A 16,265-nucleotide genomic window follows, 5' to 3' on the forward strand; every position below is an offset into this window, starting at 1 on the left:
CATAATAAAGTAATCATCGCCGTTATTTACTGTACCCCTTCTTCATCCAAGGAAACATTTTAATCCGATAATTCATCAGTCCACTTGACTGAATTATTTAGGGTGGAGCTATAGGCTATAATCAATTGCTTACCAGTTGATAATACTGTCGTGCAACGGTAATTTGCGACGTTAACATAGTTCACGGAGGTGATGCAGGAAACTGTTATTAGTTCTCAACCGATTTTAGTCTTAGTAGTTCGCTATTGATTTGGCCAGTAGGTTATTGGTAAACGTTTATCAATTAGGTGAACCGCAGCATCTACTAAACAGAAGATTCACGGTGGGTGGGGTTGTGCACGATGAGCTTGACGTAGTTGTAAGGACAACTCGGTTCGCCAGGGTTCGGTGTTATTAGATCTACTATATTCAACGAAGATTTATGTTTGTGATCATAGCGAAACTTACGGGAAACCCAAAATGGCACACGATCTTACTGATATATAAGACAGCTTCGATACGTTTGAACGCTCATTCATATTAGGATTGTGTACTACAGAGAAACTAAGAATAAAATAGTGTAAGTGAAGTGAACAATGAAAGTGCTATCGAATTGCATATTCGCGGTAAGGAAAGAAAGGAATGTTCCACTATTTTAATCAAATATTAACTAATTCGATGCATAGTGTTGTATGCTGATTTTACACGGATGTGCTGTTAATTCTACAAATTATCGTTTACCGCATAACTTTGGTTTTCACACTCGAGGATATGCTACGGAACACAATTTTCTTCAGGATAGACGCAATGGATTGGCAAGCAGCAATGAAGAAGGAATACTGCATGCATCCACCAACTATCAATCGAGAGGTAGCGGTCTACAGTCTCAGTTTAGTACAGGTGCGACTGTAAATTATCTAGAGTGAATGAGAGGACTATTAAAAAAACAAAACAAGTAATAACCTACAGAAAGAAGAATCGACTTTAGAATTTCGTTCCTTATGCTTCGTGATTCGTAATGTGAATAACAGCTATGTATGCTACAGATTGTTAATAATCATCAAATCGATTAGAAATTGAGAAAATTAAAAATATTACAAGTGGTGCTGCCCGGTCAGCAGATCATAAAAAATTATATCGAAGCTGTTTCTGATTTTGGTACTAGACCAAATTTTTATCAGAATTGTTTACCAATTCTTAAAATGACTAAATTTCACGAATATATCCAGCCTTCCAAAAAGGTATATTAACTTACATGTTTCCGCACCTAGCATATGTCAGATTGCATTAACTATGTGTTAAATAAACTGTGATAATGAGTCGTTTTTGACTCTCGAATACGTCATTCTCAAAAGACGTAAATTTATACGATTTTTTTTATATATCAGAATTATATCAGAATGAATGAATCAAGTGAAAGAGTAATGTGCGAACTATTCTAAATGTATAGTTATGCAGTAAAGTTATTTGACTAATTATTGCGTGAAAGTGATTTATGGTGTTAGTGAAGTACTTCGTTCGAAAAGAACAATATACTAATAGAAAACATTTCTCGAGCAAATCTGATATGAATCCGTCTTTGTAATTTAAATAACATCTCCATTCCCTCACAGAGAAAACATATCAATTTTACAGGTGACATATTTCTATAAACGATACAATTCACAACTACTTAATTTTCAAATTGCGCAATATTCCATTAGCACAGAGTTTTACACGCTCCGAGTGAAATTTGCACTCGGCTAGCAAGAGCCTCGGTATGGATTTATATGTATCAATTCTGTATAAAATGTTCAAATTCGACGCTCCATTTATGTGCATTTTATAAGATGCAAATCCACAAGAACTGTGCATCACTACATTGCTGTATTGATTCGATATATTATTTATCCACACTTAAAAAAACAGCAAAACCTCCGTTGATTTAATTGTTAAAAAAGGCATCCGAAAATTACATTGCTTGAAAATCAATGAAATTGATGATGACAATCACGAGATCACTGACATCCAAGTACAAGAACCCAATGTGTGTAAGAAGTTGGACCGGTTATTTGGCAAAGTGTTCACACCAAGTATAAATTTGCCTTTAGAGGCGCTTTTGGGCTGCTTTTGCGTTCGAGATTGAATACAATGGTAGATCATGAGTGCAGTTCACTTTAATTTAACGAAAACGAATTTTCAAATCTGAAAACAAAAGGACAAAAATAGTCTAGTTTTTTATTCAATAATATAATTTATAAGGCACACTGATTAAGCTCCAATATGCGGAGGGCTTTTTCTAATTTTAACTAATAAAGTGCTTAAAACTACGATAATTTCATTAGGTAATTGGTCGTAGTGATCGACAAAACATAATCTAGTTGCCAGAACGAATTAGGCTTTCGGACAGCTCATTTACAACCTCAAATGCAAATGAGATTTGTTTGTTATCATCAGGAAACGCATGCATTAAACACGACTCAGACGATCAATCAATTTCGGTCGACGTTAAGATTAATTTATTATATTTTTTATCCGAATGTTGCTCACGTACCCGACGTGAAAATGTTCCGTGAACTTGACGTAGTGTTCTTTCATATGAATTGCTTACAATTAATATTGTTGTCTCGTAATCGTTCCATGCAGGTGATAGTCGCCTGATGCTACGTGTGAATCGCTTTTGCATATCGTTTTGTTTTCACCAGAAAACGTATTGGCCGCCCATTTAGACTCTACACTGACCCAAACCCTCACATTAGTTTCATTTGAAAAACTACATAAATATCTAAAACAGCCTACCACATAATATTCATATGCATCATATAGAATTCAAATGTTCATTTATAATTTCCAAACGGAAGGTCGATAACTTTTAAGTCTGCAGCTGTAACTTTCAAATGGAAGGTCGATAACTTTTAAGCTGTGACTGTAAGCTGTGAAAAAAATTTTCAAAATAACAATGGCGTAATAAGGAAAACTGTTTACTTGAGTTCTTGAAGGTAAATTAATACTTGTAATCGAATAACATAATACAAATTATTAGACTATTTTTTAGAATGCTAAATATTGTCTAGTTATTCACGATAACGGTCAAACAACTTAAAACCTACAAAAAATGGGTGGAATTACGGCGATTTTTTCAAGTATATGGGAGGCAATGAACTGTTTTGTTTTAATGTTTCATCATAATCATTTATAGAGTGATTATAACAATTACTATAAGAACAATGAGCTCTTTGAGAAATATTGTTCATTGAATGGAATGTTAAATAGTTTTCCTTTAGTCAATTAGAACGATAAAATCATTTGTTTACTATTAAATCGACACATAGAAGATAAATGAGATTCCGATAAAAGATATATCGGCTTCAAATAGAATGCATGTAAAATTCCAATGGTAGGTAAGTGAAATTCACATAAAACATACGTGTTGCCAACAATGATTTTTATTTTATGAAACATATGATTATTATCTATGAACAAAGTAGTATTTATTACGTGTAAAGTATTATGGAAAATATTTATATGTTTTGGCATTTGAATACTAAGTGATATTTTTTTGAGTGAAACAAAATGTGATATTCGAAAGTCGAAATGTTAGTTTTATTCGTACTCACGTCATCCAGTTATATCTTTGGCATTACCCACTCGCCTTTTTTCATTTTTAAGCCATGTAAGTTTTAAATCGCGAGTGTATTCTGTAATATATGGTAAATACCTTTTGTTACAGTTGATTCAATGAAATTTAAAAGGTTTCTTTATGTATAGAAAAAATCGTGTAGATTTTTACGTATTTTTACGCTAGACTTAACGTATTTACGTATTTTTTACGTATTTTTAGACTAGACTTAACACATAATTCATGAATTTTGATATATTTCAAGTAGTCCATAATACACGTCTTTTCTCTTCAATTACAGCGGCCAACGGTGGATCACGAGGTGTGATACATAGCGATAGAACAGATACCGGAGCATTTCAGGCTTTCAGGAGAAATGAAGGAGACTCTCCGTATCACGCATCTTTGTATCCTCGTGGTTATGCCAATGGGCAATATTGGTATCCGAATCAAGTATATGATCAACATTACCTGGCAGGTTCTGGTGGAAGGTTCGGTGGAAGGTTTGGAAATGGTTTCGGTACTCATTATGGAATTGGTCCATATGGTAGTATTAATCCTGCTTTGGGTGGGTTACCTACTGGTTTTCAAAAAAATATTTCAGATGAGCGACATGTGTCAAAAGTTGATGGTGATATACGTGCTGTTGATTCAACTGACGTTCAGAGTACGGCCGTTCAAGGATCGGAAGGCGAAGTTAATCCAAAAACGAGTGTTGGGGCTACTGGCTTCCAACGAGGTGTATATCAAACGCCGGGCATTGGCAATTCTCATGGCTTCAGTACATTTCCTTATGCAGGTAGGAGGCCAGATGACTATTTAGTTTCTGGAGGTGGGAATGGATTTACATCGATCAGAAATGGTCATTCTGGTTCCAATGGTTTTGTACCTTCAGGAGTAGCACCTTTTCAAACATCTTCTGGTAATCCTGTCAATGGTTTCGCTGGATCTCCATACAACATAAATCCAAGTTCATTAAACAATATAAGACCTCGAGGTGATTTTCCTACTAATAAAAACAGCGCTCCAGTACCTGGAGAGAATCCTACTGACAGTAGTAACCAAGAGAATATCAATGGTACAAATGAGAATTTATCGCATCCAAGTGAACCAAGACAAAATGTTCCGAATAGCGTTCCACACGATGGTACCACTGTTACTACTGACAATGCAACTTTGCAGCCCGGGGACACAGAGTTAGGAACAACAAGCAAGGATTTGAATAGATCCAATGATTTACAACACGAATCTGTACATCCGAATCCTAGCTCTTTAGCTGAAGCAAATCCGGCCAGTGGTGGTTTTTTAAATGAAAGGGGAAATCAATTAGGTTCAGTGCAGCCAAGAACAAGACTTTTAGACGGAACACCGAGTTCTGGTACCTTCATTCCTAATACTTTCCAACGTGAATCGTTCGGTTCAAGAGGATTTTTTGCGGGAGGTGTTTCACATGGAACTGGAATTAAAAACCCAGCAAGGCAAGGATTACCCAACAACAATTTGTACAGGTCGAATTATTTTGGAAGTAACCCTGAGTATGCATATCCAAGCTCAATCGGAGGAAGTACCTTTGGTGGAAGGAGGAATCAATTTAGTGGTAGACAAGCGGATGCAGTTAATGGTGCATCGAATTATGATTCTTCTATATCTATTGATGTGCAACGTGGCTCGACTGATCTGAGCGGAAGTACTACAGGAGTGAATGCACATACAAATCTAGAGGACCCGAATAAGTTGGCATTCAATTTAGGGGCTAGGTCAGGATTACAGGGTTCTGGTAGTGATCTAGTAACTTATGGGACAGAGAGTCGGAATAAAAATAATGTCAATATTGAGCCCACAACAGCAAGCACGAATGCTGAAAACAAATCGTAAGAAATAGGAAGTTGAACGGGTGTTTCAAAAAAATAAAAGGATGATCTGGAATTCTCGATGATCCAACCAACAAGATTACAGTTTCTCTAATTTAATGCGGAACAAAATATAAAACTATCAATTTGATTTTATATATTTTTAAAGTTACATGGACATACATATGTAAATAATAAAGATTCTTAAGTGGTAACGGTTTTCGCTATTGTTTTTATATTCATCGACATTTCCGAAGAAGTTTTCAATTTCTTACCTGTTTAAATGTGTCGCTGCTTCGATGTTGTTGATGTTCACTTGTGGCGTACTACTGAAAAAAACCGTTTTCTGAATACTACCTCTAGCTAGTTCTAGTTCTATTTACGATCTCAGAGGCAGGCACAAAGCTATAGTTTTTATGCTTTATTAAGATGAATGTTAGCGATAATTGCATTTATAAGCAAGGTATGTATCTGTTGGATATATGAAATCTGTTGATACAAAAGATGAGAATGTTCAATGTCTGTTGGAGAAAGAGGTTTAAAGAATCTTAGCTCCAGCGGGCTTTCCCCGGCTCTAAACAAATAAACCAATAAATGTTGAATTTAGTTTTATTTTATATTGACAAATTAGTTGATATTTTGTTGGCATATGTTTGTGCATTGATATTGATATTGTCCCGGGTTGGCGGTTCAATGCATAGGACGCTGGTCGTACAAGCCAGTTGCCGTATGTTCGAGCCCCGGCCTGGAAGGATTCTTAGTGTCAGTAGGATCCATAGTACTACGCATGCAATGATTCTGTACACTAAGAATCGGCTGCGAAGTCTGTTGAAACAGAAAGGCCAAATTCCACTAAAGGAATGTAATGCCAAGATTTTGCTTTGCTTTGTGCATTGATATATTAATAGAAAGATATCTTTTTTACTATTTGTATGACGTGTATGAATGTATGCCCATATTAAGATGAAAGCTTTCGATTTACATACAATTAGTTCATACTTTTGTATTAAGTACTACAGGGTGCTCCATCTTTTATGTCGGTCAATTCGTACAAAGATCGAAGAAAGTGGAATTAAGTCAGAGGATGTGTTTGTAACGACCTTGTTCTTCAACACTTACCATCAATCTGACAGTGTTAGGCTGGTATTCCATAAGTCATTAGGAAATATTAATTTAGTTAGTTTTATGTTTTATTTAAAAAAATTAATGTCGAGTATATTGAGCTGTATTTGGTGTTTTTGGCTATTACATACAAGTACGTCGTTTAGGACTCGTAAAACTGTGAATTGTATTGATACATGGAATGCAATTAAGAAACTATTGAAGAGCTGGAAAATCGAAAGCCTTTAACAGCGAACAAATCACACGTTTGCGAACCAAGTGAATGATTAGGACGATAACCAACCAGATTGAGTGCAACCCGTTCCTGAATCAGAGTAAACTTAATACTGCGTTATATTACAATTTTAACTTATGATACAGTCAAATTATAAAGCCATGTACAACATTCATAACAGAAAATACAGTGTTCTACGTAAAAATTTCGTATCTATTTCCAATAAATGTGTTTGTAGAATTAAATAAAGGCTATGACTGTTTTCATCATTGCGTTGGCCATTGTAAGAAACAATCTCCATTAACCCAAACATTGTTTGAAATAAGCTTAAAGATTGACTGAATTCACCTAAGAGTTTTTAACTGTCAAATTGAAACAACCAACCGAGTTTTTGCAAACAAAAAATACTTTCAAACTAGAACTAATCACAACCTAATATTTAAATTTATTTAAAAGTACACAGTCATTTAAAGTGAACTAAAAATAGGTTTGTGCAAATTTCAAAGTAGAAATTAGAATGAAGATTTAGGTTGGTTGTTACTACCATAGTTTATACTCTATGTGTGTGTATCCGACAAAGAGTTGCCAAGTAACTTTTTCAAAAATCTGCATCCGACGCTAAAATCTATAGCGGCCCTTACACGAGAACTATTTATGTCATTTTTAATGAAAACTAAGTAATGAAATTCCAAATTTGTATGGAGAATTCATCATTACTGTCCTTACACGTTCGCTAAAAATGACAATTCTTTTCAGTAATGACACTTTTAATGAGCCGCTTATCTGTACCACATATTGTGCTTGCAGAAAAAAATCAGAAGCGACGTCTCTCTCGCCTGATTATATCCCTCCAGCGAAGTTCATTATACACCAATGCTATGTAGACTGCCATGCAATACATTAATCATTTATATTTGTTCGAAATTTCACTTCCTCGTAACATTCAGTCTTAAACCAATTGATTCCTAAACATTGATTATCAACTTAAAGTGCATACAGAAAGTGATACTTCTATGTTATGTGCTCCGTTAGTGGAGGCAAGAAAATTTATTCATTTATGTTAAAGCACGTGGTTCATAATCAAGACAACAAAATATACATGATGTAACATGATTCTATCAGTTGATGAATAGCAAATGACAGTTCAACTGACGTCGCTCGGAATCGTCGCTGCGCTGGACTGTCCAGCGAATTGCAGGTTAGTGCTTCAGCGACAATATATGCCAGAATCTCTACATCACATGTACTAATGTCGTTTACGCTTGAGGAAACTGAAACTGACCTAGGGTAGTTTCATCAAACAAACACTTTTCACGAAACTATGTTGATTTCGCACTTAGCAACGAGGGTTTGAGCAAACCTGATATAAAAACCAGGTTCGAAACTGACTCGATTTTCAGTTCAACAACGTTGAAACTAGGTTCGAAACTGGCTTCAAACAAACGGTTTGACAGCAGTTAGAGTAGAAACTGGGTTAGGTTTGGCATCAAGCGAAAACGACATAAGGCTATGACCGACACTGAAAAAAATTTTGCAATGAAAATGCTAATATTAATTCTTTAGTTGAAATTATTTTCAGTGGAAAATAAACCCAAATAACTTTCCGTCCTCAAATTTTGCAATGGGCCGCAGTTTTAGTTAAATTTAATTACTCGACACAAAATAACCACTCAAGTGTCAGATTTCAACCAAAAGTTGAAATTAATCGCGAAATGGTTCACTGCCTAGGAAATTCTGACCGGGGTTGATTTTAGTGAGCGAAACAAAGGCCAAACCGAAAATCAGTATTTATGCGTGAACAGTGAATTCTCGGTAATTTTTAAAAGGGCGTATAAGCAAGTGACAGTTTCTCTCTGTGTTTTAACTTGAAAAACCTGTGTACCATCTGTGATGCATATTTTCGATCATAATCAGTTAAGAACATTTTTAAATTCTACCATTTGTATGAAATATTTATTAAATATTCAAATTTGTGAATTTTGATAAAACCTGTGTTCTGTGACACAGAATCTGTGTAGCAAAATATGCAATAAAATCTGCGGTTTTACAGAAAAATTTGTGAATATGGTAACGCTTCCAAGCAGAGAGGGCAGTTTTGCAGAGCATTTGTTCATTGGCGAGTTTTTCCTGATATTGGTAGATTTTGAATGTTTTACCGATTATTCCCGATAAGTTTGTTCGATATTTTTTTTGAATTTCGAATACTTTTACAATCGAATTTTGTCATTGATCGTTAAATTCAGATAATTTATCAATTCAATTAAAATATTTAAGTGCGTGAATTTGGAAAATATGGTTTTCAAATTTAAAACTGGCATTCCTGCGTATGAGTAATTCATTTTGAAATGAATTTTATGGCTACATTCGCATCGGCGTTTATGGTTATGGTTATGCTTATGCACTTGGTGAAAAATTCTCGTTCGGTTGGCGGCCATTGTTCCGCGGTGCAATTTTATAGACCTAAATCACTGTCAAAACGTGTTAATTCACTCTAAAAGTTAGTGCAAAGTGTAGCTTAAGCAAAAGTTTTAAACAAAAGTATATATTTTCGAGTGAGTATATATTTTCTGAGCATTTATCAGCATTTGAAAAAAATGCACGTTCTGAGTCTTGCCCGGTGGGATAAGACGCCATTTTTATTACCACTCTGCGGAACGGAAGGGCAATGCACGCCAAGAATAGATCATTCGCGGCGTCATGTGATAGTTTTTCAAAGTTTTTAAAATTGTTCGTTTTCAGAGTTTGATTCACTGTACCAATGATGAGCCGCGGTGGAAGAGGGTATCCTCGTGGAGGTGGTACCCGAGGCGGGAGCTCGTACAGGGGTGGCGGTGGTTATCGCGGATCTGATCATAGCAGTAGCTACAACGGTCGGGACGGATCACGTAACAGGTATAGCGGAGGAGGCGGTGGATCGTACGATTCCCGCTCATCGCGCTACGACAGTAATCGGTATTCCCGACAGGATAATCGTCCGGAGGGAACCTATAAACGGAACGACTCCTATAAGGTAAGATTGAGATCATTTGATTTTGGGCCAAGTTTAGTCATCGTAACAAAATGAATTGTATACGCTAAATATAAACTATGAACTAGATCTGCAGGTGGGTTTAGCAATTTGATTGTTTCGAAGACGATGGATTTGTATCAATTTTGCAAGAACCGCGTAGAAGTTTATCTCATTTTTGCCTGCTATGATTCATTTGTGACGCTATATTCATTTTTCATTCCAGCAAGATTCTCGGGATCGTCGTTCACCGGATCGCAAACGGCCACGCACGGATCATACAGCACAGGTAATAATGGTAAATTTGTAGGTGGTTCTACTTTTGTGATATTGCCTAAAACATTGAATTCCCACGCTGAAAAATTGCTTCATTGAACTGTCATTTCGAAATAGGTATATCTGATGCTAATCTATTTTTTCTGTTTACTGTACCTTCTCAAAAACTCCTATTTTAAAGACAAAGAAGAGTAATAGAACAGATAGTATGAACTATTTTCACAAGCTTCCTCTATAAGACCAAAGCTAAAACGTACTAGATCCAAACTTCTAAAAAGCTACCATAGATTCGAACGAATAAGGTCTGAAATTTGGTTGAATCAAGAGAGAAGCGGATTATGCCAATGGCAATATACTGATATTGTTAGCCAATTTCGTCTCCATCGAATAATCCGACGTGCAAATAAAATCTGCAGTTACGGTTTATCGGTTGATGTATGGAGATCAAAACTCTAACAAGCGGGATAACTCGAAGACACGAGCAGCTTTCGCAGTGTTTGTTTATACCAGAGCAAGATGTAAATGAAAAATGAAGAACTATATTAAGATATGAAGAACCAATAGTAACGAATGGACAATGACTGCACCAGCCTTGTGATACAAATTGTCGGCTATTTTTCTGCAAGTAAACTAGGATGAGATTTTAAGTGATGAATTTGTAATTTGCCACGTGTGATAGCGACGGGTCCGCCGATAGGCGAAGTTACCAAGCTATGATCCGCGCAGTTGAAACAGTTCAAATCATACCAGAGCAGGATGAGTGTGCTAATATCGGAGATGAGCCTTGCTTCTAGTTTGTGTTGTCCACTTTTGAAGATATTTTTATGTGGCGGTGACTGTGAAGTCAAGCATGTTCGAAACACGGTAATCAAATGTAGGTGATGTAGCCGAGAGCATCTTCGCCCACCGATGCGCTTCTTGGGATCCACAGAGATTATTAGTTTTTTTCCTCTAGCCGACCAAAGCTGACCATTTTCCCAGAGGGATACTGCACAGCAAACCTGAATGGCTTTACTGGCAGCCAACAGGAAACCTCCTCTGTTTGTTTTCCCTTTGTTACACCTGATCAACAGACAAAAAAAAATAAAATTCAACGGTGCGAAACCGGGGTTCGGACACAGAAAACTGTTACAATGTTTTTAGCTCTCTAGCAAATAAAATATACCACTAAAGCTCACATTAGCACCAACCACCAACCCAAAATAAAAATACAAACAACTATGTATACTTATACTAATTTCTCAACCTCAATCTTCATCAACTTTGACATGTTTCCTGTATGATTCGCACTAAACGTATTCACTCGAATTGATGATGAAATCGAACGGCGGTGTGGCTGATTGATAAAAACCGAAAATTCGATTACGTTCGCGGTTTGGTGTGGTGTTGCCGTACAGGGAGGTCGTCGTGATTACAGTACAGGTGGTGGTGGTAGCGGAGATTATCACCGTCGGGATAGCAGCGGTGGCGGCCGCGGAGGCTCATCCAGCCGGTATCATGATAGCGGCAGCTCATCCTACGATAAACGTGGCAATGATCATCATTCATCAGCAGGAGGTGGTGGCGGGGCTGGAAGCCGTGATCGATTCGATAATCGAAGCAGCAGTCGTGGACGAGGCATTAGCAGCGCCGACAGATCCAGAGAACCGATGGGACCACCACGATCGGTTGGTCCACGCAGCAGCATTGGCCAGAGACCGCCCATGAGGACTTCGATGGGAACGCGGCCCATGTCGTCGATCTCGACATACCGTCGAGGAACAATGCGTGGTAGGATTAATAGTCATTTCAGGAACGATGGACGTCGGGGTATGGTGACCAGCCGTTTCAACAACCGTCGTGATCTGCGTGGAGCTCTTCCTTTGCGCCGTCGTTTTACCACTATTCGTCAGCGGGATGGTGGTCGCATCGGGATTGGAAAAGGAATCGATACAACACGAGTGTCCAGAAAGTAAGCTTCTTCTCGAATGTTAGTATTTATTTTTGTTTCTAACAGGATATATTCTTGTTTCCTAGGGCTCTCATCAAGCGTGCACTCGAAGCCGCTAAGGATCTGGATGATGATCATACAACAGAAAATGAAGGAGACGACGACGATGAGGACGTAGACGATGATAAGGACACCACAGGGGCTGAAGGCAATGACAGCAAAAAGGAGCTGAAGGAAGGTGAAGAAGATGATGGAGATAAAACGGAGAAGGAGGAAGAAGACGAGGAGGAAGACGATGACGCTGATAAGAAAACTGAAAAAGGTGAAGATGAAAAGGAAGGCGATGAAAAGGCCGACGAGTCTAAGGATGGGGAAGATGCTGATGGTGAGAAAAAAGAGGGTACGGTCAGCCCTAAAAAAACTGTCAAAAAATCGGTATCTAAAACTGGCGAGAAGGCCGACGAAAAAGGTGTCGAGAAAAAGAAAAAGGATACAAAAATCACAACAAAATATCGATCGTCATCCTACATCAAACTTATCTGTTGCCATTGTTCAACAAACTGTGTTACGTTTAAAGTAAGTTTGACCAGTCAAAAGCATTTGTGCCTAATGTAAATTTGAAATTTAACTGAATATGGCTTCATTTTATCATGTCCTTTTTTCATTCCCAACTAGGAATATCATACGCATCTGTTCCGTGGTTTGCACCGTGCAGCTATGCGTCGCCTGGCTGGTAAAACTCGCGATAAACTGATGGAGATGCGTCAGGCTCAACGTGTTGCCCAGAAGGAGGCCGATCAGAGCACCGAAGATGGTGGTGAGCAGAAGTCTTCTTACTGTGTACTTTGTCAGTTGAACTTCCGGCAGCCGAAGGCAGTACATCAAAAATCGGATGGTCACAAAGAAATGAAACGTTTTCTGATGCCTTACTGTGCGACTTGCAAGATTGGCTTCAAGAGCCCGATGGCTTATGAGGCACATCGTGCTTCGTTAGAGCATCTCAAGCTCAAAGCTCGCTACGAGCGTTACTCCAACAAGGAAGAGTCTGGCGAGGATGGTGACGCCGAGCTCCGTTTGGAGAACTTTATGACTGTGGATGAAGTTGGAAATGTTGATGAACCGGCTGATTGCAGCAAAGAGAGCACTTCAACACCGAAGAAAAGTGGATTGACCGAGAACAGCTCCACTGGCCGACCAGGAACAGATGAGGAGGAAGGCGACAGTGACGACGTTGACGAGGACACTGTTATTGGATCTGAACACGTTAAGAAAGTAGAAGTACAGTATTGTGATTTGTGCAACATGTATCTACCCCGTCGAGAAGATCCCGAGAAGGTTCTACGAATGCATTGCAAGACTCGTTCACATCTCCGAGTTTATATTCGCAATCGTGAGGATAAGAAATTGAGAGAGCGAGCCGAGCGGATTCATAAGAAGAAGCTTTCGGATGCTAAAACGAAACAAGGTAAATATTCAGTAAATATAAAACGAATTTGTTTCTAATATTAAAACTCATTTACAGATGCCAAGAAAGACGCTTCTGAGGCGGATACCAGTGAGACACAGGATGTTAAAACAGAAAAGAAACCAGGCGAAGAGGGCGCAAACAAGGACACGACAACCGATGATCAGATGTGGGAAGTTGTTGATAATGATCTTGGCGATTTACTGCGAGAAGTAAGCGGACCAGCTGAGGATGGCGAGGAAGAGGAAGATGACGAGAAAACCAGCTCAGAAAGATACGATAAATTCAGACACACCGAAAAGAATGGATTAGATAAAAACATTCATGATAATGCTGTTGATGAGGAGGATGCTTCCAACGCGGACAAGAAAGTAGGTGTGAAGAAAGCCACAAACGGCGAAGCAAACTGTGCAGACAAAGAAATCAAGGTTGAAGCTTAAAAGTGACAATTTTTACAGAAATTTATTGCAACCAGTATCCAAACCGTATTGGATTGATACGAAGAAGGTAGAATTAAATACCTTCACATATTTTAACTGTCAAACATACCTTACTAAATAGACTTTAGGATCAGTGAACTGCTACACATAGACAGTTATAAACTTAAAGTAATAATAGCGATTCGAAATAACTATCCAGCAAAAATAAATGCTAAAATAAAATATTTTTGTTCTTTTTCTTGGAAAGAAATTTTTTTTAATTTGTTTTAGTACACATCTATTATTCATTACATATTTACAGTTCGAAATCATCTCTCATATCATTATACTCCAGTACATGTTTCCGAATCGCTGAACCATCCACCCACGTAACAAAGTCCTCCATCGTTCGCGGTACCAGGAAAGCAGGATCTTTTACAACTTCAGCTCCGACTCGTACGTGCCCATGTTCAATCATCTGTGTGGCATGTTTAATATTTTCAGACATTCTATTTCTGAGTAGAACTACCGGTAGTCTGCGTCTGCAGAAAGATGACGCAGTCAATTTGCTAGCGTTTTCCAGATCCCATTTGGTAGGTATCAGTCCCATGACGTATAGCTTCTCTAACAGCAAACCACTCATTTCCGTTCGGAATGGGAGTTTGGCATCGAGCTCCGCAATCTTAGCCGCTAATTCACGAATGTTGCGGGAAAGTTTGTTATAACTAGAAAGCAATAAAATTAAATGTATTTGTAGTCCTAGAGTAGAGCACAATGTTTTGAGTATTTATTTACTCACCTAGTGTAATCTTCCCGCTTCTGAATGTTGTACTTTCTCATCACCTTCACTTCATTTAGATTGTTTGTTTCCTTCCAGTTGAAGAAGTCTACTTTTTTAAGCAGTTTCTGCTCGTGAAATTTTAGCTTGCGTACCATATTGTAGCGTTGTTGGAAATGTTAAGCTGCACCGCGTGCGGGATGGACACAAAAAATAAATACAAACCAAGCAATGCTTGCGGATTCGGGTTGTGGATAAAGTGGATTATATTTTGACGTTTAATTCAGGGATGCCAGGTTTTTTTCCAAGAACAATAGCGAAATTGTAATATATTAGAACGATTCACTGAGGCTGTGGACCATGTTGCGAATTATTTAAACTTTTAGTTAAAATGTGACAGTCGAGCAGTTTTTTTGTCGTTGACAAAAACAACTCTGCTCGAAAGCATGGTTTGATTGTTGTTTTCCGATACTAAAAAAAATCTTACAAAAAAAAATTGTTTCCAGATCTTAAGGAAAAGTTTCTTATGTGTAATTTATTTTTATAAATTCGGTACTCCATTCAAAATATCAATATATTATCAAACGAAATATGTTTTTTTTGGGGTTCTTCTTACGTTTTCTGTATCTATTCTGTCGAAAAACATTTCAATTACTATATCACTTGATATCATTTTATTTGCGGTGCAAAATAAACCAAAGTAACTTTCCATCCGCGAAACTTTGAAATGAGCCGCAGTTTCGGTTGAATTTAACTACTCGATGAAATATAACCGCTCGATTGTCAAAGGTAGAATTATTCGCGAAATGGTCTACGGCCTACATTTTCTATCCTGCCTTAGGTGAATTAGCTGAAAATCTAATTTGATGTTCATGGTTGTGTAAAAATGTAGTCAAAATGTAGTAATTGATTGCATACACACTTATTTTCGGATTTTCAGGTCGGTAATGTTTTCACAAAAAAATTCTTCACTTTAATCGAAATTACCGATTAATCCGCTATGCTTACATAAACTGACGTATTTTGCTTAGCTTTTTACCGAAATTCGGCTGTCTAAAATACATATACCGAAAACTTGGTAATTTTATACCGAACAGTTTTTACTTTAAAATAATTCGGTAGATTTGACAGAAATAGTACTGAACGATCAGCAGTTTATCAGCTTTTAACGGATCGTTCGGTAAATATTAATGAATCCATTTGTCAGCACGTCATATTGATTTTTAGGTGAATTTGATCAAATTGAGTAAAATGGAGTCAATCTTGAACAAAATTCAATGTCTAAATCATTCGTTATTTGTTATTAGTGTTATGCGATTATCTTCGAGTTAATTATGGATTGTAAGTATAAGTTGAGCACAATGATGATTAAAGTGAATAAAATTATGGTTCTTTTCCGCAGGCGCCCTCCTACGTTCAACAAAAATATGGTAGCACAGGCTTTAGTTAGCGATGCTACTCAAGCACTTTGGTTCCATGCAAATGCAAGCCACCTTGCAGATACAATGTTTTATTTGTTCATAATAAATACAATATTTGGAATCGGAACGCTAACTACAACTGGGTAATGTTCACGACCAAGTTTGGAATTCATATAAAAACAACATGTATAATTTTAATTAAATAG

General features: G+C 37.4%; 3 protein-coding genes across 7 annotated transcripts; 2 read left to right on the plus strand and 1 right to left on the minus strand.

The window, feature by feature from the left end:
- Window positions 1-485: 485 nt before the first annotated feature.
- Window positions 486-5,647, plus strand: LOC131438288 (uncharacterized). Of its 5 annotated transcripts, none has more exons than XM_058608183.1 (4): window positions 486-605; window positions 666-879; window positions 3,879-4,316; window positions 4,377-5,647. In XM_058608183.1, the coding sequence occupies exons 1-4, from the start codon at window positions 576-578 to the stop codon at window positions 5,450-5,452; spliced, it is 1,758 nt and encodes a 585-aa protein (XP_058464166.1). In that variant the 5' UTR covers window positions 486-575; the 3' UTR covers window positions 5,453-5,647. The 5 variants fall into 5 exon arrangements, with proteins under 5 accessions (XP_058464166.1, XP_058464165.1, XP_058464163.1 ...); XM_058608182.1 differs by having other exon boundaries at window positions 3,879-4,124; window positions 4,182-5,647; XM_058608180.1 differs by having other exon boundaries at window positions 3,879-5,647.
- A 3,529-nt stretch (window positions 5,648-9,176) lies between these two features.
- Window positions 9,177-14,103, plus strand: LOC131435319 (ABC transporter F family member 4). The gene is made up of 7 exons (XM_058603057.1): window positions 9,177-9,315; window positions 9,503-9,773; window positions 9,997-10,059; window positions 11,444-11,997; window positions 12,063-12,552; window positions 12,652-13,441; window positions 13,499-14,103. Exons 2-7 carry the CDS (start codon window positions 9,522-9,524, stop codon window positions 13,879-13,881), a joined length of 2,532 nt encoding a protein of 843 aa, XP_058459040.1. The 5' UTR covers window positions 9,177-9,315; window positions 9,503-9,521; the 3' UTR covers window positions 13,882-14,103.
- A 35-nt stretch (window positions 14,104-14,138) lies between these two features.
- LOC131436287 (U3 small nucleolar ribonucleoprotein protein IMP3) lies at window positions 14,139-14,882 on the minus strand. The gene is made up of 2 exons (XM_058604927.1): window positions 14,660-14,882; window positions 14,139-14,585 (listed from the first exon to the last, which is right to left on the minus strand). Exons 1-2 carry the CDS (start codon window positions 14,794-14,796, stop codon window positions 14,177-14,179), a joined length of 546 nt encoding a protein of 181 aa, XP_058460910.1. The 5' UTR covers window positions 14,797-14,882; the 3' UTR covers window positions 14,139-14,176.
- Between the last annotated feature and the right edge of the window lie 1,383 nt (window positions 14,883-16,265).

The sequence above is a fragment of the Malaya genurostris genome, chromosome 3 (genome assembly GCF_030247185.1).
Source record: "Malaya genurostris strain Urasoe2022 chromosome 3, Malgen_1.1, whole genome shotgun sequence".
Classification (NCBI taxonomy): Eukaryota; Metazoa; Arthropoda; class Insecta; order Diptera; family Culicidae; genus Malaya; species Malaya genurostris.

What these genes read in the sequence shown, in the direction of transcription:
- LOC131438288 (XM_058608180.1), top strand. Translation starts at nt 576, where the DNA reads ATGAAAGTGCTATCGAATTGCATATTCGCG. An exon ending in TATCGAATTGCATATTCGCG is followed by an intron (nt 606 to 665) that starts GTAAGGAAAGAA and finishes TTCGATGCATAG; the next exon opens with TGTTGTATGCTGATTTTACA. An exon ending in ACAGTCTCAGTTTAGTACAG is followed by an intron (nt 880 to 3,878) that starts GTGCGACTGTAA and finishes CTTCAATTACAG; the next exon opens with CGGCCAACGGTGGATCACGA.
- LOC131435319 (XM_058603057.1), top strand. Translation starts at nt 9,522, where the DNA reads ATGATGAGCCGCGGTGGAAGAGGGTATCCTCGTGGAGGTGGTACCCGA. An exon ending in ACAACACGAGTGTCCAGAAA is followed by an intron (nt 11,998 to 12,062) that starts GTAAGCTTCTTC and finishes CTTGTTTCCTAG; the next exon opens with GGCTCTCATCAAGCGTGCAC. An exon ending in GGATGCTAAAACGAAACAAG is followed by an intron (nt 13,442 to 13,498) that starts GTAAATATTCAG and finishes ACTCATTTACAG; the next exon opens with ATGCCAAGAAAGACGCTTCT.
- LOC131436287 (XM_058604927.1), bottom strand. Translation starts at nt 14,796, where the DNA reads ATGGTACGCAAGCTAAAATTTCACGAGCAGAAACTGCTTAAAAAAGTA. An exon ending in AAGCGGGAAGATTACACTAG is followed by an intron (nt 14,586 to 14,659) that starts GTGAGTAAATAA and finishes ATTGCTTTCTAG; the next exon opens with TTATAACAAACTTTCCCGCA.